Below are 26,242 nucleotides of genomic sequence, written 5' to 3' on the forward strand. Positions count from 1 at the left end.
CTCTCCATCCCAGCAGGTGATGAGATGCTGAATGAGAACAGTGAGAGGAGTCTTCAGGAGGAAGGACCTGAGCAAATGGCTCCATGTGGGGTGTTAGTGGAAAGATCTGAAGGGCATGTTTCTCAGAGTCCTGAGCAAGGAGAGACTTGTGACAGTCAGCGTAGTCTACAAAGACAGCAGGGAAACCATCCAGGAGCAGGACAGGATAAATCCAGTCACAGGAGCAGAAGGTTGAAAACAAACACAAAAACTGTTCAAAAGAAAATCCCCCATCAACATTCACCTTGTTCTTCCAGTGACTGTGCAACTCTTATTAAACATGAAAGAGCCCACTCAGAAGAGAAACCCTTCAGCTGCTCTGACTGTGGGAAAAGCTTCAGTCGGAGATCACACCTTGTTAGACATAGGAGAGTTCACACGGGAGAAAAACCCTTCAGCTGCCCTGACTGTGGGAAAAGCTTCAGGCACAGGTCAAACCTTGTTAGACATAGGAGAACCCACACAGGAGAGAAACCTTTCAGCTGCTCTGACTGTGGGAAAAGCTTCAGTCAGTGTTCACACCTTGTCCTCCATAGGAGAGTCCACACAAGAGAGAAACCCTTCAGCTGCTCTGACTGTGGGAAAAGCTTCAGTCAGAACTCAACCCTTGTTATCCATAGGAGAGTCCACACAGGAGAGAAACCCTTCAGCTGCTCTGACTGTAGGAAAAGCTTCAGGCACAGTTCACACCTTGTTAAACATAGGATAACCCACACAGGAGAGAAACCTTTCAGCTGCTCTGACTGTGGGAAAAGCTTCAGTCGATGGTCACAGCTTATTAGCCATAGGAGAGCCCACACAGAAGAGAAACCCTTCAGCTGCTCTGACTGTGGGGAAAGATTCAGTCAGACCTCAGCCCTTGTTATCCATAGGAGAGCCCACACAAGAGAGAAACCCTTCAGCTGCTCTGACTGTGGGAAAAGCTTCAGTCAGAACTCAACCCTTGTTATCCATAGGAGAGCCCACACAGGAGAGAAACCCTTCAGCTGCTCTGACTGTGGGAAAAGCTTTAGTCAGTCCTCAACCCTTGTTCTCCATAGGAGAGCTCACACAGGAGAGAAACCCTTCAGTTGCTCTGACTGTGGGAAAAGCTTTAGTCAGTCCTCAACCCTTGTTAGCCATAGGAGAGCCCACACAGGAGAGAAACCCTTCAGCTGCTCTGACTGTGGGAAAAGCTTCAGTCAGAGGTCAAACCTTGTTATCCATAGGAGAGTCCACACAGGAGAGAAACCCTTCAGCTGCTCTGACTGTGGGAAAAGCTTCAGTCGGCAGTCATACCTTGTTACCCATAGGAGAGCCCACACAGGAGAGAGACCCTTCAGCTGCTCTGACTGTGGGAAAAGATTCAATGACCGGTCACAGCTTGTTATCCATAGGAGAGTTCACACAGGAGAGAAACCCTTCGGTTGCTCTGACTGTGGGAAAAGCTTCAGTCGGCGGTCATACCTTGTTATCCATAGGAGAGCCCACACAGGAGAGAAACCCTTCAGCTGCTCTGACTGTGGGAAAAGCTTCAGTCAGACCTCAGCCCTTGTTGTCCATAGGAGGGCCCACACAGGGGAGAAACCCTTCAGCTGCTCTGATTGTGGGAAAAGCTTCAGTCAGACCTCAACCCTTGTTAGACATAGGAAAACCCATGCAGAAGAAGCTATTCACCTGTTCTCACTGTAGGAAATGCTGCAGTCAGAAGTCACACCTTGTTATCCATGAGAACTCTAACAGAAGAGAAATCCTTTAACTGCTCTGACTTTGGGAAATGCTATAGTGAGAGTTCAAGTCTTGTTGCATATAGTTGAACCCACATAGGTGAGAAACCATATAGTGGTGGTGAGCAAAATTTTTCTCTGTTGACAGAATGCAGCCTACCTAAGGCTTTGATCCTGTTCACAAGGCAGTGCCAGGCCCCACCTCCAAATGAAGATGTACTGAGGGGGAAAGAGTTTAGCCCAACCCCCTTTTCATGCTTTTTAACCACTAGAGAGGAGGCAGCGCTAGGCTGAGTCTTTGCTATACAACCTGAGGCCGGCACTAGAGGCACTGCTGGCACTGCACTGCTGGCCTCAAGGGCCGCATGGCCATGTCAGGTGTGCCTCTGGGGCTGGTCCTGGGCTGCATGGCTGCAGCAGCAACACCTCTAGCCCTGGACTGAATGGGTGCAGTAGTGGTGCCTCTGGTGTGCGGGGCTGGCCCTAGTCTGTGTGGCTGCTGCTGCAGCAGCAGAGCCTCCCTCCAGGGTGACCAGGACAGTGTGACTGGAGATGTTGCTGCAAGGGGGCCCAAAGCCAGGTAATATTTGCTGACCTTCCCAGACACTTCCTCCCAATCACCTCAATTCCTTTTCCGCCAGCACCCCCAGCTTACACTGACACCCTCCTTTTTTCTTTTTCTTGCACCCTTTCTCCTGGCCACACATTGCATCTTCCCCCTGGCCAGACACCTGCCTGCTTCTGCATCCCAGATCCTTCCTCAAGACCCCAACCCTTTCTTGAGGCCCCATCACATTATTGGATTTTAATGTGAGCATACAGATAACTGCTGTGATCACGGGGAACTGTTTGCCCCAAATTTGGTACAAAGTGGGCCGTTTGAGGTGTCAAACGAAAGCTGATATTGTGCTGATTCTGTGTATGGTATTTGTGTACTTGTTTGGAGTTTGTATGGGGAGTTATGGCTATGGGCTCTGTTGATGCTGTGTATGGACAGCCCCCCAATTGCCCCCTCTCCCCAGATGGCAGCCTGCGGCAAGTGCAGCCTGTCTGATGGCCGAGTGCTGTGATGTGCCCAGTGTGGGTACTCCGGGCAATCCAAGCCAGGACTGCTTTGCAAGCGGGACACCCCTGAGAACTGTCTGTCTGGGGTGGAGGTCGGGACCCTTTAAGCACACCCCTCGGCTAGCCTGAGACAGCATCTTCACGGTCTAAGTCCTCCTCTGATGCCCTGCTGGCACTGCTTCCGGCCATCCTTAAGCCTGGTTCAGGGTCCACTTAATGTGGACATTCTAGTTTGAATTATCAAAACGCTAATTCAAACTAGTTTTTTAGTTGAGATCTGTTAGTTCGAATTAGCTTAGTTCGAATTAACTAATTTGAACTAAGTTAGTTCGAATTAACGTAGTGTAGACGTACCCTTTTAAATTAACTAAAATATTTATGTCCAATACATACTGTGGAGGTAGGCCTCACTAGCCTGGCCAAAGACTGAACTGTACGCAGTGTATCCTGCGTCAGAAGTGAACTTCCTTAGCAAGTTGAGCAGGAAACCACAATGCTGTTAAACAAACAAACAAAAAATCGCACTGCTTGCACTTTATCGGGTCAAGCAGATGTTACCATCTAAGAGTAAAGTGCCTTACTTCCTTTTTTCTCTGTAAATTTCCACTGTGACTTTGTAAGAAGGTATAAATATCTCAGATGTTTGAGTATGAGGAGAGGCTTGTATCGGTAAGGGGTAACTCCCTGCCATCTGCAACACCACCACCCCCAGCTGGGATATCAAAATGGTTTTGTCTGATCTGAACCGTAAACCTAGGGTGTGTTTATTCCACGACAATTCTGATGCCGTGACTCAGATCCACACATCCTGCTTTTCGTTCGGGAAAAACCATGGGCCACTCCCTACCTAACTCCAGGCACCACAAGCAAGGTGAGGGGCCTTTTAAATCCCTTCTTTGAGAATCAGTAGAGGGCTTCTGGTTGGCTTCAGGTGCTTGGTGGAATTGCTGGATCCGAACCTTTAAACTCAGGTCAGTACAAAATCAGTGTGCCTGCTTAAAAAAAACCCACAGTTCTGTCAGGAGTTTGGAAATAAGAAAGTTCTGATGGGAGAGTCTGGTATATAAGTCCAGTTGTTAAATCATGCGTTTTTTGAGTGTGTGAATGTATCTGACTGGGGCATCCGTCAGCCACAATTGTAGACAGTTGTGAAAGCAACGTGGCTTCCTTACCTTTGCTGTTTTCCCCATCTACTATAGCTGTTCTGTAAATGTACTTCTTTGTGCTTTCCTTTACCCTCCTCCTTGACTATTGTCAAGTGTTATGCACACTTGGCCCCTTCTGATGAAGTTACCTATAAAAATGCCTTTGCTGATCAATCAGCAAAGAATGCAGCCCTTTCTGGCCCTCAGGCTCCTAAACATGTTCTTGTCTGCCCTTCTGTAGCCCAGCCAATGTAGGCGTCCCTCACAGAACTGACTGGGCTACAAGGTAAGGCACCTGAGACTGAAAAAGCAGACTGGCTGCGGCGGGGCTTCTTGTTGCACCCCAACTCGCTCCGGCCACCTGGTTGTGCCTCAAACCCTCCTACTCTACCTTTGTGCGTGTGCCCCACTCGGTGGCCCACATGAACACAGGGGGGATGATTGCCACGGTGCAGCAGGATTGGTTCACCCCACATTTCCTTGCTGTGGTGGCACAGTACTGCAGTACTTTCTCTATCTGTTTAGCTCATAACATTGGACAAAGGGTAAAAACTAAAATTGCAGCACACCCCTCACTGTGGGGACCCTTTGTGAATTTACAAATGGATTTTGTATAAATGCCTAAATCTTGTGGATATGAGTACATTCTTGTAATCATTAATATGTTTTCGGGATGGTTAGAAGCTTATCCTTATAAACATGCTGATGCTACTATGGTTGCCAAGAAACTCTTCAGAGAATTAATCCCCCAGTTCGGAGTGCCTCTTTCTTTAGACAGTAACCGGGGAACTCATTTCACAGGACAAGTAGTTCAAAAGGTATGTGCTGCTCTAGGAATCCAACAGCATTTACACTGTGCATACCATCCACAGTCCAGTGGAGCGGTAGAAAGAAAAAACTCTGACCTAAAGACCAAATTAGCTAAAATCTGTGAGGACTCTGACCTTAATTGGCCAGATGCATTACCTTTGACCTTATTGTATATCGGGGTACAGGGAATTGGAAACGTGCTATCTCCCCACAAAATTTTAACCAGTAGACCTATGAGATTATTACACACCCCGCTTAGAGCACCGCATTAATTTGATCTACATATAATAGATGATGTTATGTTAAGTTACTGTAAAGCCTTAATGAAATGTGTAGGGTCTATTCACACTCATGCCAAGGAAGCCCTTCTTGAACTTGTATCGGAGCCGTGTCATCCTTTAGAGCCTGGAGACTGGCTCTGCATCAAGGCACACCAGCAGAAAAATGCCCTCCAACCTTGCTGGAAAGGGCCTTACAAAGTCCCACTCACACTGCTGTAAAATGTGAAGGACTCCAGAGCTGGGTACACACATCGCACTGCAAAAAGGTACCTCCTCCAGCTGATCTACATCCGTTCTCAGCTACTGCACCTCCAGTTGCAGCAGAATGAGTTACACATTCTACAGAAACAGAGTCTCCACGATATAACTTACAATCACGAAGGAAAGAGGACTTAATAATCCTCACGACTGAATTGTTTGGTACAAGATTTGTCGTTTTCATGATTCTGGGAGTTATTGGAGTTTATTGGATATATATATATATATATATATATATATATATATTCCACACGCAGGGCCAGGTAGGCAGGCAGAGCTTCAGAGTCTGAATGCGTGGATGAGACAATGGTGTAGGGAAGAGGGGTTTGGATTTATTAGGAACTGGGGACACTTTTGGGAGAGGGGGAGCCTATACAGGAAGGATGGGCTCCATCTAAACCAGGGTGGAAGCAGACTACTGGCACTAAACATTAAAAAGACCGTAGAGCAGTTTTTAAACTAGGAGATGGGGGAAAGCCGATTGGTGCGGAGATGCATGTAAATCGGATGGAGACTACTCTTAGAGGAGAATCCATTGATAGAGATTCTCTAAGCTGTAGTCAGAAAGAAAGGAGGGGAGAGGACAAACCATGGGCCAGAGTAGACAAACAACTGCATATAAAGGAATCCAATGCATCAGAGAAGGGCAGACAAATAAGCAGTGGCAAATTTTTAAAGTGCTGCTACACAAATGCTAGGAGTCTGACTAATAAGATGGGTGAACTAGAGTACCTTGTATTAAAGGAGGAGATTGACATAATAGGCATCACTGAAACCTGGTGGAATGAGGAAAATCTGTGGGGGACAATCATACTGGGATATAAAATATATCAGAAGGCTAGAGCAGGCCGGGTGGGTGGTGGAGTCACACTGTATGTGAAATATGGGGATAATTCAGTCTTCACGGCTGTGGGCGATAGGAAGATTCCCAAATCTGTACCGTACTTTGTGGGTGATGAATCTGAGGGACTGTCCCGGATTGAAGTGTCATCAGAGGAGGTTTTGGAACAAATAGAAAAACTTAATGTTAACAAATCTCCGGGATTAGATGGCATTCATCCAAGGGTTCTAAAAGAACTCAAATAGGAAATTGCTGAACTATTATCTGTGGTTTGTAACCTATCCTTTAAATCGGTTTCCGTACCTGATGACTGGAAGGTAGCTACTGTGACACCAATATTTAAAAAGGGCTCTAGAGGTGATCCTGGCAATTACAGACCGATAAGTCTAACTTCAGTACCGGGCGAATTAGTCAAAACAATAGTAAAGAATAAAATAGTAAAGAATAAAATTGGGGCACGTAGAAGAACATAATTTGGGCAAAAGTCAACATGGTTTCTGTAAAGGGAAATCATGTCTTAGTAATCTATTAGAGTTCTTTGGAGGGGTTAACAAACATGCAGACAAGGGGGATCCAGTAGATATAGTAAACAGGCAGTCCCCGGGTTACGTACAAGATAGGGACTGTAGGTTTGTTCTTAAGTTGAATCTGTATGTAAGTCGGAACTGGCGTCAGCCGCTGCTGAAACTGATCAGTTTCAACAGCGACTGAATCTGGACGCCAGTTCTGACTTACATACGGATTCAACTTAAGAAACCCAGGCGTCCCCAAGTCAGCTGCTGCTGAAACTGATCAGCGGCTGATTCCAGGAAGCCCGGGGCACAGCACAGCTAGGGATGTTATCCACCCAAAGAGTTTCCCAGCTTCTCCATGTCCTCAAATCCCATCAGGCAAACTGCCCCATGGGCTTCACCCGCACCATGCTCAGGGCCTGGGGATTTTCTGTCAGACCAAATAATTACCCCCCACTGCTCTGGAGTCTCTGCCTCTCATGGGCCTTCTCATCCTCAGGCTCCGCTTTGTCTCCAGACAGACACAGACACTGCTCTGCTACAGCCACCTCCCTCTAGCTGTCACTCCTGGGCCTTCTAGACCCTTGCTTCTGACTTTGGATACCTGGGCTTTTAGCACTCAGATCTTCACCTAACACCAGTGATGAGTAGGATGGGGTCTGAACAGTTTTTGTAGACAGAGACAGCCACTAAGGGTACGTCTAGACTACCGCGTTTTGTAGTCTGCAAGTGCAGAATTCCCCTTGATAAGCGCGAGAGGCTCCGACCGGCCTGGTCTGAATCGGGCTGGATGGCCCCACTGCTGGAGTGTCAGAGCCAGACACTAGAGTTACAGGCATGTTACAGAGAGGTCCTGTCACAAGCTCCCTGTCACTCCCATCATGCAACAAGGGCAGGTCCAGCCTCTTCTGTAAAAGCCGCTCTGGAAATTATATAAAAGTGACTGTGGTGGGATTTGAACCCAAAACCTTTGAATAATTGGGTGGGTTCATTCCAAGCACCGCTGCTTAGATAGCTAACATGCTTACCATTGTACCACAGAGCCCCAAAGTTCAGCTAGCTCCTCATCCTCTCCCTCTGCTTTGCAACAGGGCAATTGCTGGGGTAGAAGAAAGGGAAAAGCTGAGCCAGAGGAACACACACTCAGACCCCCCCATACCCAGTCTCCTGCCCAGAGCCTCAGCTGTGGCTTAACCCTGGTTCCAGAGACAAGAGGCCAATGCAAACAGCCCCATGGCAGCAAGTGAGTCAGCACATCGGTGGGTGCGGAAGGGAGCTGGGGGCAGATCTTGGCTCTAACTCACTGAGTGACCTTGGCCTGTTCAGTGAATCTCTCCCTGGCTCTATGGCCCCACAGGAGGGCCTCTGGCCTAACAATGTAGCACCCTGAGCAACCTCTGATGCTCCCTGCTTGAGGCCCAGAACCAGCCCTGAGTGAGGGGGGCAGGGAGAGTAGCTCACACATTCCAAGGGGCTGGCCAGGGGCAGGACATGAGCCTGCAAGGCAGCAGTGGGTGTATGGAGCTGGGGGCAGAGCTGGGCTCTAACTCACTAGGGGTGCATCCCATTGCTCAAAATAAGCAATGCAATTGTGTAGCTTATTTTGAGTCAATTTTGAAATAGCTTATTTTGTAATTTGGCGCTTGCTACACAGCACTTATTTTCAAATAAATCGCTATTCCAAAACGCCCCTCGCTCCTCGTGCCATGAGGTTTGCAGGGATGTCGGAATAGCGAGCCCATTATAGTTTGAAACAAGGGGCTTGCTCTTAAGACGCGTCTGTGTGATATGAGCACCACGTCCTAAACATCCGAGCTAGCCGGCCCACAGGTGTCAGTCCCACAAGTGGCCCTTTCAGAAAGGCGCCTTGGGCAGCCCCAGAGATGTTGTGGGCTCTGGAACAAGGAGGGCTGGGCAGGAGCAGGTTTTGCAGGTAGGGGAGTTTAGCTGCTTTCTCATTTCCAGGGCGCAGCTTTTACAGAACAGGCAATCCTTAGGGTGAAACTGGGTTGGCTTGAGTCCAGACAGTTCCCAGCAGACCCCAGTGAGGATGGAGGGAAGGGCTGGATCTTGCGGTTGGGGCTGGGAGTTGTTCTGAAAGGCTTCAGGTGCCATTAGATCATTTTATCCCTCCCTGTCTCCTACCAGTGCTGAGCAACACTCAGGTATCACATATGACATCACAATGCCCCGATGCACATGGCTTGACACCCCCTCCTGGAGCAGCAGCGGGCTGGGAGGGCGGCGTGCTGGGATGGAACAGGCTGTCAAGCCTCTTTGGCTCCTGCCATCTGCTGCTACATGGCACCAAATTTTGGAAAACCCTGTTCTCTGGACACGTCCCTTCTACCTCGTAGAAAGAGTGTCCTCTTCAGTCTGGACGTGGCACTGAAAGAAGTAGAAGGGGATTGACAGGGGATGGGGAGAGTGTCTCAGGGGTTTTTTGCTCTGGTTAAAGGTGTGGCCAAAACACAGGCCTTGTTATGAGCAGAATTTGAACCTGCGCAGGGAAACCCTATTGGATTTCTAGTCCAACACCTTAACCACTCAGCCATCACAGCTGTGAGCTCAGCAGTGCCTGGGCACCAGCAAACAAAAGATCTGAGGGCCACATAGTCGTTCCCTTCGGTGGGGCCCTGTTAGTCTGTAGCTGTGACAGGTGAAAAACCAACAAATGGTCCTAGAATGAGAGAATCCTGCCTTGTGTCCGTGTTCGCTGTCCCAGAGAGCGGACCCATGGCCAAGCTGGCCAAGGTACCTGCCAGGAATGGGGGAGGTGAGGGAGGCAGCCCCCAGTGGTGCCTGGCCAATGTGTCTGCTCCTCCCACCATCCCTCCTTATGTAGCTGGAGTCGGCTTCCTGCAGTTGAGCTTGGCCATGGCCTCACAGCAGGAAGCCAAAGGCAGCAAGAGCAGATTTCTGGCCGCTAGTCAGGTGCTCTCTGGTCTTAGTTGGACTCACTAAATCGAACTCCAGAAGGTTGACCGCAGCCCTTCCTCCCCAGCTGGGTGTGGTTCTTGTTCTTCTGCACAGCCCAGCCCACGGAGAGCAATGACCTGCCCATGGGCATCTAAATCACACCCTTGTTGAATTGCTGGAAATGCAAACTAGACACACAGCGGGTTTGAGCTGGTTCCAGCTGAGGAACAGGTTTGCCTGGTTTATGTGTATTGGTGCCAGAAAACATTAATGGTTTGTATTCATTTAAAGAGTCCACATACAACAGAATTCCAGGAGGCAATAGAACTGGAGAGGTAAATGTTTATTGAAGGAAGATTTCCTAAGGGGGCACTTGGATTTGAACCAAGGACCACTTGATCTGCAGTCAAACACTCTGCCACTGAGCTACTCCCCCACACAAAACACATACCTGCAGCCCGTGTTGGGCACTGGGCAGGGAACACAAGGCTTTTGTGTAACACACATCTCAGGTGGGATGGACCCTCACTGAGCCCAGACTGTGATGGACCCTAACGAGGAATTTGTCCTGAACACAGCAGAGCTGGGGCAGGACAGAGGTTCTGTCTACACAGAAAAGTTATTTTGGAATATGGCCATTTAGAATAACAATGCCAAAGTCTGTGCAGCAATTCTGTTAATGTGAAATAATCTGAAGTATTAGATGGCTTATTCCAACTTCTGTAAACCTCATTCTACAAAGAATAATACCTATTCCCAATTAGCTATTTCAGAATAATGCTTGTGGAGATGCTCCACTTCCGCTATTTCAAAATGGCCCCTCCCTAGGCCCATTCTAAGTTATTTCTACCAGGGCTCTAAATCGAGATAACTCGTCTACATTAGCGGAGCCTGACTCGGACTCATTATGAAGTTTCCCTGCAGTGTAGACGTGCTATTTTGAAATCACTGTTCAAGAATAGCTTATTCCAAAATAAATGTGCCGTGGAGATGTAGCCAGAGAGTCCTGAGAGATGAAACTCTTGGGCTATGTCTACACTCGTGGCTTCTTGCGCGAGTAATATGCAAATGAGGCTAAGCATGGAATCTAGCTGACCCTCATTTGCATACCTAATGAGCCACCATTTTTTTCAGAAGAGGCTCTTGCGCAAGAAGGAGCGTCTACACTGCCCCTCTTGTGCAAGAAAAACCCTCTTACGCAATGCTGTTCTTCCTGAAAAGTAATAGATGTAACTCCTTCTTGGGCAAAAGCCTCTTCTGAAAAAAATGGTGTCTCATTAGGTATGCAAATGAGGCTTGGAGATATTCCATGCTTAGCCTCATTTGCATATTACTCGCGCAAGAAGCTGCGAGTGTAGACATAGCCTTGGTGGGAAGCCAAGAGAGCAGAGGCCAGCCTGAGACCTGACTATCCTAGGTCCCCAGCAGAAGCTGTATATGTAGGTCCCATGGTGTAAGAGGCAGCACTCAGGACTTTGAATCCTGCAATCTGAGTTCAAGTCTCAGTGGGACCTGCTGGGCTGGTTGCTGTGAGCTCCTTGTGCTCTGTGGGTTTTACATTCCTTGTCCTGAGGTTCCCCAGAGGCAGTTTTACTCCTGTGCTGGGTGTGTGAGGACCAATGGAGCTTGGTCCCCAGACTGATCAGACTTGTGGTCAGGTGCCTGATGCTCTCCCAGCTGTTGGTCAGGTCACCTGCTCAGCCCATGCTGGACGCAACCAGACAGTATGAGCTGAACAGAGGGTCTCTGGGGGGGGTTGTATATTTGGGGAAGGGTCCTGAGTCCTGACTCCTGGGCAGCAGGAAAGGGGCTGGCCCCTCAACACCAGGGCACAGGCAGAAGAAGATGGGAGCGAATCCTGCTACCTCTGTCACGGCTTGGCCCAGGAGGGCAGGAGTCTAGCAGCTTTTCACCCCAGCTTCCCTGAGAACAAGAGGTGGAGTGTTCACAAGGAGCATCCCCCTCCCCTGCAGAGCAGGGTGTTAGAAAGAGCCAGGAACAGAACAGTCAGACAAGTCCCCTCCCTTGAAATGTGTTTCTGTGGTGTAGTGGTTATCACGTTTGCCTAGCATGCAAAAGGTCCCTGGTTCAAAGCCAGGTAGAAACAGAAGCTCTTCTCTTATTGCGGTGCCCAGGTAACTGCAGCTGCTGCTGACCAGCCTGTTGATGAGCCCAACGCTCATGTGACAGACAGGGAGGGGGGAAACCTCAGCTGATAATGCCCCTGGGTGCCAACCTGGGGAAGCCAGATAAATTAGGCCAGGCAGCTGCTTGTGCCTTGGCCTCCCGTGCCCTGGGAGGCTGGTGCATTGGGCCAGCTCTGCCTGCTGCCTCCGTTGTGTGAAAATAAGGAGTAAGAGCTGAACTGCAGTTGGAGAATGTGGGCATCGATCCCACTGCCTCTCGCATGCTAAGCAAGCGCTCTACCACTTGAGCTAATTCCCCTGCTGCATTTACAGAAGCCTTCTTGGAGGCACGTCCCTTCTCCACAGGGACGTCGGCCTTCTAGGTCAGTTAGTCGTGGGAAAGGAGAAGGCTCCGAAAAGGCCTCAAGGGCAGATCTCGAGGAGACTCCCTGCAGCAAAGCCATGGGGCGGGGGGGGCTCTGAGATGGCCCCTGCCCTGCAGCCTGTCCCACCTGGCTATTGTCATGGACTCTCTGTGAGGTCATCACCTCCCAACCTCCTTTAGCCAATAAGCTGAGGGGCTGCAAAAGGCCCTTATGATGTCACTGCCACACCCACCCCTGCCCTCCAGGGCTAATGTCCTGCCCCAGGCAGCCCCTTTGCATGGCTGAGCTGCTCCCAGGGGTGAAAGTGACACATTTCTTACAGGGACTGTTCTACTGGGCACCACCCCTTGGGCCGGGGGAGGCTCAAGGCAGGAAGTTGGGGGAGGGTTTGTGATAGGACAGTACCTGTAAGAAATTAAAATGTGGAGTGTGGGAGGCTCAAGGCAGGGATTTGGGGAGTGTGTGAGAGTGGGGGGGGGGCTCTGGGCAGTGGTGAGGATGTGGGAGGGTAGAGAAGTCAGGGCACAGGATCTGGGATATGGGGGAGGCTTGGGGCTGGGACTGTGTGTGTGTGTCGAGGGGATCCCTCTGCTCTGTGCTCCCTGAGGCCCTTTAACACACATGGACTGACCTGGGCGCAGGCCAATGAGGGGGGTTTCAGTGAAGCTACATGTAAATGGATCCCTCTAGCAATCCCTGCCAGCCACACGCACAGGGGGAGGGGACTTTAGCCAAGGAAGCAGAAGCAGCCAATCTGAGGGAGGTTTAGAAGCAAAGGTGGGCTGCTGCCAGGATGGATGAGGGGATATGACAGGGCACGAGCATGACAAGGGGAGCAGAGAGGGCCCTGCTGCACCGAGAGACATACCAAAGCCTAGGATTGAACCAGAGAACCAGAGATAACCACTACACCACAGCCACACCTGCTAAGGCTTCTTCTGCTGGATTTAAACTGGGACAAATAGTCTGTTACTAACCCTTGGTGAAGGCTTTGGGGGAAGAGGCAGAGCAAGAGCAGGGAACACGATGACCTCCCCGCCCCCACTACTTCTCTAGACCTTGTTAGGACCAGTCACTATCTGGCGTGAGTGAGGGGCCATCCCACCTGAGATGTGTGTTACACAAAAGCCTCTTGGTCCCTGCCCCGTTCTCAATAGGGGCTGCATGCAGGTGTTGAGCATGGGGGTATAGCTCACAGTAGAGTGTTTCACTACAGATTAAGTGGTCCTTGGTTTAAGTCCAAGTGCCCTCTGGGGAGAGTGTCTGTTTAATGGGAACATTTATCTCTCCAATTCCATCGCATTCTGGAGGTCTATTGTTTGGATTCTTTAAATGAATATGAACCCGCACTGTCCTGTGCCAATGCCCATAAACCAGGCACACCCGTCCCTCAGCTGGAGACAGCTCAAACCCGCTCTGTGTCTGGTTTCTGTTTTAGCCAGTTGAGCCATGGCGCCCTGCTTGGCTATGTCTATATTACTGAGTTTTTCCAGGATACCTCTCGTGTCCCGGAAAAACTTTGCCGCATCCAGGGAACTAGTCCACTTTTTCAGATCACTTTCCATAAAAAGTGGGTGTGTTCTTTCGGAAGGCCCGTATTCCTCAATTTATTAGGAATAAGGGCTCTTCCGAAAGAGGAGGTTTTTCCCACTTTTGGGTCCCTGTGGATGGGTCGGAAAAGCCTCTTCTGAAAAGTGTCTCTAAAACCGTACTAAATGATGGTTGCAGACAACATCTCTGAATTCCAAAGTGCAGCCATTCCCCATTTCCCTCCAGGGTCTCAAGGCCTGTGCAGCCCAGGAAATGTGATTGGCAGCTGGTACCCACAATCTTATTGTCAGTTCAAGGCTCTGAAAACATGGACCCAAGGCAACCACCTTGTGCTCAGACTGGGCTCTAGGGAAAAGGCTCTCTTCTTCAAGCAGGAGTCCAACGAGCAACCTAAGAGTGACTTGACAAGCAAACCCTCCAGCCGTCCACTCTGCCAGCTGAGCTAGGTAAGGGCGCCTGAGAAATGTTGATTTGTCCAGATTGGCCCTTCTACAAGTATCAAGGCAAGTGCTACCCCAAGTGGGTGGCATCGTAGATGAGGGTCAGAAGAACCCAGCAGCACAGGGGTTGTCACAGGTACTTCACATGCAGAAAGACCCCAGAGTGAAACCTGAGCTAGATCACAAGGAAAGAAAGTTGGGTTCTTCTCATGTGTCTTTTTTGTTCCAGAGTCTCTAAGGCTGCAGGAGGGGAAGATCCACAAAAAATAAACCACTTGAGTGAACCTTGGTCTAGCCTCTCACTTGTGCTGTTCCTACGCCCAAGGCAATAGCTCCACAACCAAGGTGTGTTGAGTTGATTTCCCTCAGCCTAGAGCCAGCACAGGGAGTAGAACAGGTTTCTTTACCTCTCTCAGAAGCAGGGAACCCACATTCTCTGAGGTCCCATCCTGAGACTCCCTCCCTTTAGCCCTGGAGGCCACTAGGCAGAGCCTGGCAGCTGCTGGGAGCAGATGTGAGAACATCAGCGAGAAACACAAACTCAGTCCCCTGCATCTCTAGCCAGGCTGGTAGGTTCCATGGCCCCAGCACATCCCAGCCTCCTGCTGAGCCAGCCAGACAAGAAATGGAGCACCAGTGGGCATCAGACACCCAGCAGGAGGCACAAAATTATCTTCTCACCAGCCTGAGGGCAAGGAACGGAAGGGTTTTGCAGCAGCCCACCAATGAATACTGCACTGAGATTTGAACTCAGTCTGCAGAATCCTTAGGGCTACCCCTTACATCATGGAACCAACAAACAGCCCTAAGCACAAAGCAGCCCAGGGCAGACTGGAGCTAGGTGAAGCAGGAGGCAGGACGCGCCCAAGTCTCCACAGCTCCTTTTTGTGCAAAAATGGACCCTAATTAATTATGTAAATAAACCACAGAAATATGCTAATCAGTGCCTCATTTCCATATGTGTTTGTGGAAGAGAGGTGCAGTATAGAGATAGCCTAGGTGGTAGATAGCCATGAAGTGACATAGACTCAGGAAAAATCCCCGGTTACACAAAATCCTTAGTTACACAAAATAAAAATAATTCACCAGCTCAGACGTGATTTCTAAGCCCCCACACAAGGATAATAATAAAACAGGATGGACTCGTTTGACTACTGTCTACTTACACATTTCAAGATGTCCATTTCTAAGCAAGCTAAGACTGTGTGGCCTAATGGATAAGGCATCTGACTTTGGATCAGAAGACTGAGGGTTGGAGTCCCTTCGCAGTTGTTTGCTGTGCTCTGGGTCCTGCTATTTGATGCTTAGAAAGGTTCTCTGTAACAAAGTGGTTTTTCTGTAGCTATCTGGTAGGTCTAAACTGAAGCCTTCTTCTGTAGCCAGACTGAAGAGTAGCAGCAATTAGCTGTAAAGCCCAGAGTCACATTCTGTCCAAATGACATTTGAATAGCAACACACTAGGCTGTGAGAATGGGGTTGGATCCTAATGACACCCACTGTCACCAGGTAAGAAACACATCTCAAGATGGGTAGAGAAAACTTCATTAACAGCATTTTGTCTGGCAAAAAACTGCTTATCAACAGTGTAGCTGTGTCTACACTGGCCACTTATTCCGGAAAAGCAGCCGCTGTCTACACTGGCCGCTTGCTTTTCCGGAAAAGCAATGACGATCTAATGTAAAATGGTCATTGTTCCGGAAAAACTATGCTGCTCCCGTTCGGGCAAAAGTCCTTTTCCGGAAAAACTGTTCTGAAAAAGGGCCAGTGTAGACAGCCCAGTAGTCTTTTCTGCAAAAAAGCCCCGATCGCGAAAATGACGATCGGGGCTTTTTTGCGGAAAAGCGCATCTACATTGGCATGGACGCTTTTTCGGAAAAAGTGCTTTTCCGGAAAAGCATCCTGCCAATGTAGACGCGCTTTTTCCAGAAATAATTATAACGGAAAACTGTTCCGTTTTAAGTATTTCCGGAAAAGGGTGCCAATGTAGACATAGCCCCAGTAATCTGTTTCCCGGCAGCTGCGGAGTTGGGGCCTAGGCCGGAGGATGTTGCGAAGGCTGAGATACCGAGGCAGTGTGATGAAATGCATCCCCCCCCCCCCCCCCCCGTACTCAAGGAGCTGACTGGGGTGGGGCAACCTATCAAAAGGGTATATCTGCTGTCTTCAGGAAAGCTGTGGGTACCGTCTCGCGTTACTTGCGCACGAACGCGCTCGCTAGCCAAACGCGAACTAGACGGAGCTACCGTCAGGGGGCTGCTAAAGGGTCAGGGATACCGTTCCCGGGGAATAGTTATTGCCGTAGTGCAGCGGGGGTCCGGCAGGGATTCCTTGTGGGCCTGGTTCCCTTCCTCGGCCATTTGGATGGTGTCACATTACTGAATTGGAGGGAAGCAGCCAGATCGCTGCTGCACCCCCCCAGAAATTGGTATGGGGGGAGCCATGTGTGGTATTGAATGGGAGCTTATCGTTTGTTGATCTTATGTACGCTATTTATGTGAGTGTATAATGTCTGTGTGAATAGATAGGAATCTGTGGTCTGTGTGGAAGCTGAATGTTTCTCTGAATGTGGTTAAGCATTGCTATGGACAGGCTGAGTAGCAAAGCCCTGTGGGACAATGGCCCTTGATGGCCCAAGGACACACCTAAAGCAGGAGGGCGGAGACCCAAGAGCTGCCAGCAGAGAGAGGCTGAGGACCAGGTGACCGGCTGAGGCCAGAAGAGGCCAGGAAGGGGGTATAAAGAGGCCATGTAGTTGATGCCATTTTGTTCTCAGCTCAGCACTTCATCCCAGAGGCAGCACTGCAGGGATTGAAGAGCCCGGAAGACCTGTGAACCCATCTTGATCGTAGGATGTGCAATAAGAACTTTTAAACCAGCAGCTGCAACATCTCTGCTAGAGCCTGCATCGAGAACTGGGAGATTCGGTGCATGTAACGTACTGTACTTTAATAACCTTACTCTCAGGCTTTTCTTTCTTGTAATAATAAACCTTTAGATATAGATTCTAAAGGATTGGCCCAGCGTGATTTGTGGGCAAGGTCCAGAGGGTAAATTGACCAGGGATCTGTGGCTGGTTTCTTGGAACCGGACAGAACTTGTTCGGGGTAGGTGGGATTGGGTGCTAGGACCCCCCCACCTGTGTATGAGGCCCGGGGCCATCTGGGGCACGGATATTGCTGGGGTGTCGGAGGGGTTTTGCTCGTGAGGCTTCAGGCAGGCAGCTGAAGCGCCCTGTGGGACTGGTTTGTGGCCTGTTTGGAAACGTCACCAGTCGGGGGGCTGTAAGGAGCCCCGGATTTGAGCAATTCACCCTGAGCGGACGCCCTCAGTTGTGCCCAGACACGGCCCGGTCTGTCACAGATGGATGGCGTAGAAAGTACGCTTATCAAGACTGCGGAGGACCCCGATCTGGGAGGGGTTGCAGGTGCTGTGGAGGATGGGATGGTTTGGAGAGACTACGATGAAGTTCAATAAGGCCAAATGCAAAGTACTCCGCTTACGAATGATCGATCCGTTGCTTGTGCCCACGTGCAGGGTGGCAGAGAGAGACAGAGAGAGAGAGAGAGAGAGAGAGAGAATGGGAAATGGCTGTCTAGGAAGGAATACTGTGGACAAGAATCGGCGCAGCAGGGGAGAAGGCCAGGGAGAGGCTGGCTGTCACAGCGGACCACGAGGTAAACGGGAGTCGAGAGCGGTAAACGGGTTGCTAGAGCAGCGAACATCGTTCTGGGGCGCGTTAGCGGAAGCAGCAGCGTCGTGCGCAAGACAGGAAAAGTAATTCTTCCATTCTGCACGGTGAGGATTAGGCCTAGCTGGAGCATTGCGCCCTGTGGGCAGGAAGGGAGGCAGACTCATACAAATCGGAGACAGGGAATGCAGAAAAGTGCAAGAGAAACTGACTGTGCGGGGTGTAGAAGATTGGAAGGGAGTCTGCTAGAGGGGAGCTGCTAAGAGTTTTCAGGGCCATAAAAGGCTGCTAGGCAGAGAAGGGAGAACTTCTGGTTCTTCTGAAGCTTGGGGGGGGAGGTGCAGGACGAGAAGCAAGGGGCTGGGGCTGGGGCTGCAGCGAGGACCGGCAGGCCAGCCGGCCGTTAGGGGAAACTTCCTGTAAGGCAAGCAGGGTGGCTGAAAAGGGGCATCAATGGCCTAGGAAAGTGATGTGCACCGAGTCTGTGCGGCTTCTGCTCTCGCCCTGACACCCCTGGCCCAGCCAGGCCCGTCACCCTCCAGAGCCGGGCGCATCTGGGCTGTGTCTACCCTGGCCACTTATTCCAGAAAATCAGCCACTTTTCCAGAAGAACTTGCCAGCTGTCTACACTGGCCTCTTGAATTTCCGCAAAAACACTGACGATCTCATGTAAGATCATCAGTGTTCTTGCAGAAATACTGTGCTGCTCCCATTCGGGCAAAAGTCCTCTTGCACAAATCATTTGCACAAGAGGACCAGAGTAAACAGCACAGTACTGTTTTCCGCAAAAAAGCCCCAATCACGAAAATGGCAAAAGATTTATATGATCTGAAAAGAAACCAGAGCATACCACAGTTGCTGCAGAGGCGCTGCCAGAAAAACGGCGTCTGTTTCTCAACTCACAGTGGCTACACCGGACTGTCTGCAAATCCCCACCCCTTCTGCAGCCTGTTGCTCTGCCACGCTGATAGCCCGAGTTTTGCGTGGGAGCCAGGGGCTTTAGGAGCAAACTCTGCCCCATGGACGCGGGTGGCGAATCACTGTGCGCAATGCATCGTGGGTATGTAAATGAGCACCCCTGGGTACACCCGAGCACGCGGAGGAGCCCAGATCTCCGAGCTGCGGCTGCCGCCCCTAGCTCACTGCCGCGGGCTGGGCTGTGCAGCTGCTGCCGGTCCCACCGCTGTTCCGGGCGCAGGCCACGTGCTGGTTCCCTGCGGGCCCTCGGGCCGGTAGCTTGGGGGTGCCGGGCTCCGCGCTTCCCTCGGGAGGGGCAGGCGGGCTTGGGGCTCTGGTCGCTGCTGCGTGTAAGGGCCGGGGCACGAGCCGCTGAACTGCCCCGGGGGAGGGTGGGTCAGTCACGGAGCCTACAGAGGATCCAGCCCACCCCGCGGCAGCAAATTTGGCGGCTTGTCCCCAGCCTCCAATGCTGCAGCCTGCACCTGTGGCCCTTCTCAGTAGTCCGCCCGCTGTGATCGAGCCAGACCCCGGGACACCCAAGTGCGATTCTCCCCTGCCTGGGCTGGCTAGTGCTGCCCCCGGTTTGCTCGTGCTGTTTAAACACCTCAGTCTCCGCCCCTAGGAGCTTCCGCTCCCTAAAGGAGCCGGGTTGGTTCCAACCTTCTCAGGAACGTTCACAGCACGGAACAGAACAGGAACAGCCGAGCAGGTGACGAAACCCTGGCACAGGGTCTAGCGCGGGGTTTGTAACCCCCTCATCTGGGAGCGTCACTGGAACAATTCTCTGACACGCTGTGCTTCTATTGCATTATCTACACGACGAGTTTTCTCAGCAAAAAAAGGTGCTAATTAGGATCTCATTTGCATGAGTCATGATCTTATTTGCATATTTTCTGGCAAACTGATTTTGCGCTGGGGTTGTTGTGCAAAAACAAGCAGTATGGAAGTTTTCTTTTTGCACAAAACCCCCTTTTTCTGAAAGATCAATATACCTCTTTTGGGGGGGCATAAGAATCTTTTGGGAAAAGGGGGTTTTGTGCCAAAAAAGTGTTCACACTGCTTGTTTTTGCACAAAAATCCCATTGGCAGAAAATATGCAAATGAGATGGTGACTCATGAATTGAGTCCCTCATTAACATATTTTTTAAGGAGAAAACTTTAAGTGTAGATGTAGCCTCTGTGGCTACGTCTAGATTGGCATGTTTTTCCGCAAGTGATTTCAAGGAAAAGTTTTTCCGTTAAAAGCATTTGCGGAAAAGAGCAGCTAGATTGGCACGGACGCTTTTGTGCAAAAGCACCTTTTGCAGAAAAGCGTCCGTGCCAATCTAGATGCGGTTTTGCACAAGAAAGACCCGATCGCCATTTTCGCCATCGGGGCTCTTTTGCACAAAACAGTCCTGAGCTGTCTACACTGGCCCTCTTGTGCAAATACATTTGTGCAAGAGGGCTTTTTCCCGAACGGGAACAGCATAGTATTTGCGCAAGAACACTGACAATCTTACATTAGATCCTCAGTGTTCTTGCGCAAATTCAAGTGGCCAGTGTAGACAGCTGGCAAGTTTTTCTGCAAAAGTGGCTGCTTTTGCGGAAAAACTTGCCAGTCTAGACATAGCCAGTGAGTTACCAGCAGTGGGGCTATTAGTGTTGGCATCTAACTAATTGCACCATTAGGCCATGTCTTCACTCTGGTGGAGATTGCTGCTGCAATCCATCTTCCAGAGCTTGATTTAGCAAGTCTAGATAAGCCTCACAAAATCAAACCCCTAGGCACCTCCTGCTCTTTGCTACTATCCTACTCCCACTGCGAGGGCACCACCAAGCTCAGCTGAAGGTAAAACCAACTCCAGATACATGTTGAAGAATGGTGGGAAGAAAAGACCCATTGACCTGGCAACAAGGCACCACTGGGAGTTGAACCCAGGATCTCCTACTTACTAGGCAGGCGCTTTAGCCAACTAAGCCATGGTGCCCTCCTTGAAGCAACCTTAAAACTGTTCTACTTTATGGTGCCAGACACCCCCTTCCCATCCCAAAGTGCAGCCGTTCCGCATTCCCCTCCAGCTCTTGCCATGACTCAAGGCCTGCGCAGCCCAAGACATTTCATCAGCAGCTGGAACCCAAAACCTTTTTGTCAATTGTAGCACCAGGCCCCAAAGGGACAGACCCAAGGCAGCTGCCTGGTCCTAAGGCCGGGCCTGCAGCCAGGGGGAGGGAGAAGAATCTCTCCTTTCAGCTGGAGTCGAATCAGCCACCTAAGGACACTTGCCGAGCACCCGCTACAGGCCTCTGCTCTGCCAGCTGAGCTATGGAAGGTGCCTGGGGCAGGCTGCTGTGCCCAGTTTGCCCTTGGACGAGTGTCAGGGCAAGAGCCTCCCAGGGGAGGGGCAGGAGAACCCAGCAGCACAGGGGTGTCACAGGCGCTTCACCCGCAGAAGGACCCTTGAGTGATCCAGGCAGAAACGCCGCGTCTCGCTCCCTGCAGCTCCCCTTGCTGCCCTGGCAGGCGCTGCCCCTTCTCCCACCGGCCTGGGCCTGGCCTCCCTCCCCTGCCCGGCACCACAGAAAGCCCCTTGGCGTGAGCCTGGGCAAGCCAGAGGCCTCAGGCCTGTCCCCTCTGAGGGGCTTGTGCCTCGGCCTCCTCTGCCCTTGGTGCCGGCTCTCCCGGCTGCCCCTGAGCGCTGCTGGCCAAAGGAGGCAGCAAGGCAGGAGAGGGGGGAGGAGCAAGTCCCGCTGAGGCCGACAGCTCGGGCTCAAGCCTCCAGCCCCAGCACAAAACCTTCAGCCGGGCCCGTGTGGCTCCCTCCTGCCCCCGCACACGCTCACAGGGGGAAACGTGCCCCATGTTCCATCCCCGCGCCAGGCCTGGGTGACGGGCTCAGCCCTCGAGCAGCCCACAGGGCCTGTGAGGGACGGACTGAGAGCAGGGCCCCACTGACACCCCCGTCCTGCCCCACTGGCCTGCGTGCGGCGCTGGCACGGGACAGGCAGGAACGGCAGCCGGGGAGAAAGCAGCTTGGCCTGACGGGCAAGTCTCACTTGCTGACCAGACTCCCAGGCCCTGGGCTCTGGGGCCAGCCCCCTGTGGTCAGAGCCCCCCGGCCACACTGCTACTCCAGGGGGTCTGGTTCCAGGGCCACCTAACCCCAGAGATGGGGGGCTGGAGGCCTTTGCCCTGGAGTCTCAGAGCTTCCCCAGTGTCGGCTGCCGCTGGCCTGGATGGTGCTGGATGCTCCTGCTCCCCTCCCAGCGGGCTGGCCCTGCGCAGGCTCTGTGCTCGCTGGAGCCTCCTCCTGCCAGGTCCCCGGCCTGCTCCCTGCAAAGCCTCAGCCTGGCTCCTTTCCTGCCCTCTGCTTGCAGGGCCCGGTTCTGGTGTATCCCTGAGCCCCAGCATTGGGTATAGCACTCGGGGGGGCAGGTAAGAGAGACCCCCCCCTTCCCAGAGAGCAGCCCCCAGGGCTGCAGTGGGAAGATCTGGCCCAGGGCTGCTCTCAGCAGAGGGGGCTGTGATCCAAGCCTGGGGCCAGGGAAGCTGCTACCAGCTCGTGCAGGGTGGGGGGAACCATCCCCGAGAGGGTGGGGAGGGGGCTGAAGAGGGTGGGGGCAGGTAAGACGGGTGAAGGGGAACAGGGACGTGTGAGGTGGGGCGGGAAGGGGAGGCAGGAGGCGCTGAAGGGAGGTTGGGGGGATCATGCCAGGCATGAGGTGGCTGGGAGCAGGGGTTTCAATGGAGGGAAACTCGGGGGGGGGGTCATAGAAAGTGAAAGGGGGCAACGGTAACTCCTCCACCCCCATCGGGCAGGAGGGGGGGCAGAGGTGACTGGTGGTGGCACTTGGGGGCACCAACTTCTCTGCCCCCACAACATTTCTGAAGTTTATAACCAGGGTGTCCCAAATTCCCCCTGCCTCTGTGGGTGCCTCTCCCTGCGCCCCTCCCTCTGCAGGCTCCAGTCCTCCTGGGGGAGGAGCTGCCCCCTCCAGCAGCCTGAGGGGAATTGTTTCTGTGATTTTTTAAGTGTAGATACCTGCAAACACTGATCTATAGGGACTGGCAACAGTTTATTTCCATATTTTCATATTTGTTATTTGCATAATGGATATGCAGATATGTAAATATAATGTTACTGGTCTGGCACAAGTTTGTGAATGGGCTTGGCTGTCCATGGTATAAAAAAAAAAGGTTGGGAAACACTGGCCTGGTCCATGGGGGCTGGCCAAATGCAAAGCAGGGCAAACACTAGGGCTACGTCTACACGCACGGATTCTTGCATGAGAAATATGCAAATGAGGCTAAGCGTCGAATATTGCCGAGCCTCATTTGCGTACCTAATGATCCACCATTTTTGACGAAGAGACTCTTGCACCAGAAGGAGCGTCTACACTGCCCCTTCTTGCACAAGAAAAACCCTCTCTGCGGAGGAGGGGGCGGCTCTTTCACCCTTTCGGAGGGAAGCCCTGGCACAGAGATGGGACAGGCAGATACTCTGAGAGCGAGTCCCTGGGGTATTTGAGGAGAGAACTTGCACACGTCTGCCTTTTTCTTCATCACCAGGATGGATGAGCGGTTAAGGTGTTGGACTTAAGATCCACTAGATATTTGTTTGCGTGGGTTCAAACCCCACTCCTAGTAGCTTCCTGTTTTGGAGAGACATCGATCTGGATGGTGCTTTGTTCTGCTGTGAGGCAGGGGACTGGACTTCATCTCTGAAAGTCCCTTTGGCTGTGGTGGCATGTTGCGCAAGAACACCCCCCCCCTGCCATGTGTGAGAGCTGCACCGGATCTGGTAGTTTCCCACCACATCTCTCCTGGGAAGAGGTGACTCGTTCTCCTTCCTTCTTACCTTACATCTCTGTTCCCTTCAAAGGTTTCTGCTGCCTCGGGACCCGCCTCCTCAGGGCGCTGCCCCTCTGCCACTGGGCTGGGAGTGGGAGACTCCACAGTCTCTGCACTTGGGCTGAGAAGTCTCACTGGGACTCGTCTGTTGATGGGTTAGTCAGCCCGATGGCCAGCCGGATCCATTCCGTAGCGCTGCCCGAGAGGGAGCTTTACAAGTGCCCAGTGTCCATTGGTATTTTCTGGGGCTCTGTGTAGGGGATTGGGCTTGGCCATCTTTTCCACGGGAAATGCTCCCAGGGCTGCACTTTTCCATGCTATTAACGGAGGAGGTGGGGGTCTGGGATGCAGGTTGGTGCAGACAGGAGTTTGGGGCAGAGGACTGGGGTGCAGGATCTGGGAGGGGTGTGGGTTCAGGAGGGGGGCAGAGGGTTTGGTTTACATGGGGTACCAGTGGGTTGAGGGAAGGGAGGGGCTGGGGTGCCAGAGGCAGGCTCTGGCTGGGAGACTTACCTGGCTCACTCCCAGCCAGCAGCCCAGCACATTTCTCAGGCAGCTACTTCCCTGCCCCCACACAAGCTGCAGGGGCCATGTGGGTTGGTGAATAAGAGCCTGAGTGGAGGGGGGATGGTGCTTCCCATAGCCAGAAACCAGCCAATGGGATTGTGCAGGGAGCAGGGACACTAATTTCCCAGCATCCCCTTTTCTCAGGAAACACTTCAGGTGTTTGTCTCTCTGGTGGTCTAGTGATTTAGCTCACTGCTGTGCCCTGGGTTCAATTCCCAGTCAGGGAAACCAGCCTTATCTGTACTCATGAAACCTGACTGGTCTTTGCCCTTTTCCATCACAGGGAGGGCCAGTGGCTGAGGGAAGGGAAGAGCTGGGGTGCCAGAGGCAGGCTCTGACTGGGAGACACTCCTGGCAGCCAAGCACATTTCTCAGGCAGCCCCTTCCCTGCGCAGGGGGTGCAGGTCACACGCCTGGGTGAATAAGAGCTTGTGGGGACTGGCCAGGGCTTCAAGCAGGCAGCTCCCATTGGCCACAAACAAGCCTGGAGCAGGGACCAGGCCTGAAGCCTTTTCCTCTCCAGCTGAGCGACACAAAGGGCCCAGCAGCCCCTTCTCTCAGCTGTGCATGGGGACAGGGCCAGCAGGGAATCTGCCTGAGGCTTCTTGCTGCCATGTTGGGTGGCTTCATGGGCTGGATCCAGCCCGCTGGCCTGTATTGCCCAGGCCTGGCTTAGAGGGACCCTTGGCTCTGGCTGTGGGGGAGGGGCGCTGTGGAAAGGCCAATCTCGCCTTCCTGGGCAGGGCATGACGACATGCGGCAAAACATCCTGGACAGAGAATTACAGGCCACACAAGACTCTTATCACAGCCAAAGTAGCTCAGTGGGGAGAGCATGAGACTGAAAATCTAAAGGTCCCTGGTTCAATCCCAGGCTTTGTTATGCTCCAATAGGGGCTAATTACTTCAAGTTGATGGTTTTGCTTAGAGCTGTTATCACAATCTGCACTGCAGGAGGAAAGGGGAGATGAGCTGCATCCTGGGGCTCTTCCTGCTTTCTCTTGGCCCTCGGTCTCTATCCTGCCACAGGGCAGGTACAAGGGCTACAGTTGGGGGGAATCAGGTGACACCACAAAAAACACTCCCTGTTGGCAGTGCTGGAACATGGCACCACATGAGCATGTTGCTAACACCCATATCTTCCCCCCCCCCCCAGGACCACTAGAGATGTCCAGCAGCTCTGTCCTTGCACCCTGGGGCTGTCTGTCTGGGCCATGCACTCACACACACTGGCCCCTCCCTTTCTAGGACAGGGCTCCTGTTGTTCCTTGCTTTACTCAATCTGGGAGTTGGGCTTATCCCCAAGCAGCAGGGGCTGTGTTTACCTGGGGAGCCACAAATAGGAGCAGAACCCCCTGTTCCCACTTTCTGCTTGGCTTTGAACCAGGAGCCTTTTGCACATTAAGCAAACACGATAACCACCACCCCACAGAAACATGCTTGTCAGTTTTTTTCTGTACATAAACTTGGACAAATATTCTGTTACTAATTCTTTGCCCAAGGCAGAGCAAGAGCAGGGAACAAGACCCCCCCCCCCAATACTTCTCTAGACCTTTGCTCCCAACACGGGGGGGGGGGGGGGGAGGGCTGTGCGCCTCAGGAGGAGTGACCCACATCATATCCCCAACATTTCTGCCCTTCATGGATGGACCTTTGGGGGAGGCCCAGACGCTCCATCCTCTCACTCAACTCCTATCACACACTGGAGCAGAGCAGCGCCATGGAGTAGGGCTGAGCAAGGGGCAGAGGCTGCAGGAGCTGAGCGTTTCCCTAGAGCCCAGGGACCCATAACAAGGGACCATGCCCCGTGTCTCTCTCGGAAGGCGCAGAAAGGGATTGACTGGGGACAGGGAGAGTGGCTTAGGGGTTGTGCAGCTTGTTGCCCTGGTTAGGGTGTGGCCAAAACGCAGGCCTCGCTGTGAGCAGGATTTGAACCTGCGCAGGGAAACCCTATTGGATTTCTAGTCCAACGCCTTAACCACTCGGCCATCACAGCTATGAAGTCAGCAGTGTCCCAGGATCAGGGAAAGTGGTAAATAATCCCAGAGCCCAGCCCTGACCTCACCCGCCCCACAGAATTCACACAGCAAACCTGGCTCCAGAACAGGGCAAGCTTGG

General features: G+C 52.1%; 2 protein-coding genes and 6 non-coding genes across 8 annotated transcripts in view; 3 read left to right on the forward strand and 5 right to left on the reverse strand.

Moving 5' to 3' along the window:
- LOC142821592 (uncharacterized) overlaps positions 1-26,242 on the reverse strand; it is a 361,188-nt gene that overhangs the window by 157,221 nt on the left and 177,725 nt on the right. The gene's annotated exons all lie outside the window — the stretch shown is intronic.
- LOC142821613 (uncharacterized) lies at positions 17-3,051 on the forward strand. Its single transcript, XM_075913151.1, has one exon. The coding sequence runs from the start codon at positions 25-27 to the stop codon at positions 1,708-1,710; it is 1,686 nt and encodes a 561-aa protein (XP_075769266.1). The 5' UTR covers positions 17-24; the 3' UTR covers positions 1,711-3,051.
- On the reverse strand, positions 9,137-9,218 carry TRNAS-AGA (transfer RNA serine (anticodon AGA)). The gene has a single exon. It is a non-coding gene; the product is annotated as a tRNA-Ser (tRNA).
- On the reverse strand, positions 9,941-10,012 carry TRNAC-GCA (transfer RNA cysteine (anticodon GCA)). Its single transcript has one exon. It is a non-coding gene; the product is annotated as a tRNA-Cys (tRNA).
- Positions 11,611-11,683, forward strand: TRNAA-AGC (transfer RNA alanine (anticodon AGC)). Its single transcript has one exon. It is a non-coding gene; the product is annotated as a tRNA-Ala (tRNA).
- TRNAT-AGU (transfer RNA threonine (anticodon AGU)) lies at positions 20,624-20,697 on the reverse strand. Its single transcript has one exon. It is a non-coding gene; the product is annotated as a tRNA-Thr (tRNA).
- TRNAF-GAA (transfer RNA phenylalanine (anticodon GAA)) lies at positions 24,935-25,011 on the forward strand. Its single transcript has one exon. It is a non-coding gene; the product is annotated as a tRNA-Phe (tRNA).
- Positions 26,039-26,120, reverse strand: TRNAS-AGA (transfer RNA serine (anticodon AGA)). Its single transcript has one exon. It is a non-coding gene; the product is annotated as a tRNA-Ser (tRNA).

The sequence above is a fragment of the Pelodiscus sinensis genome, chromosome 31 (genome assembly GCF_049634645.1).
Source record: "Pelodiscus sinensis isolate JC-2024 chromosome 31, ASM4963464v1, whole genome shotgun sequence".
In the NCBI taxonomy this organism is placed as follows: domain Eukaryota; kingdom Metazoa; phylum Chordata; order Testudines; family Trionychidae; genus Pelodiscus; species Pelodiscus sinensis.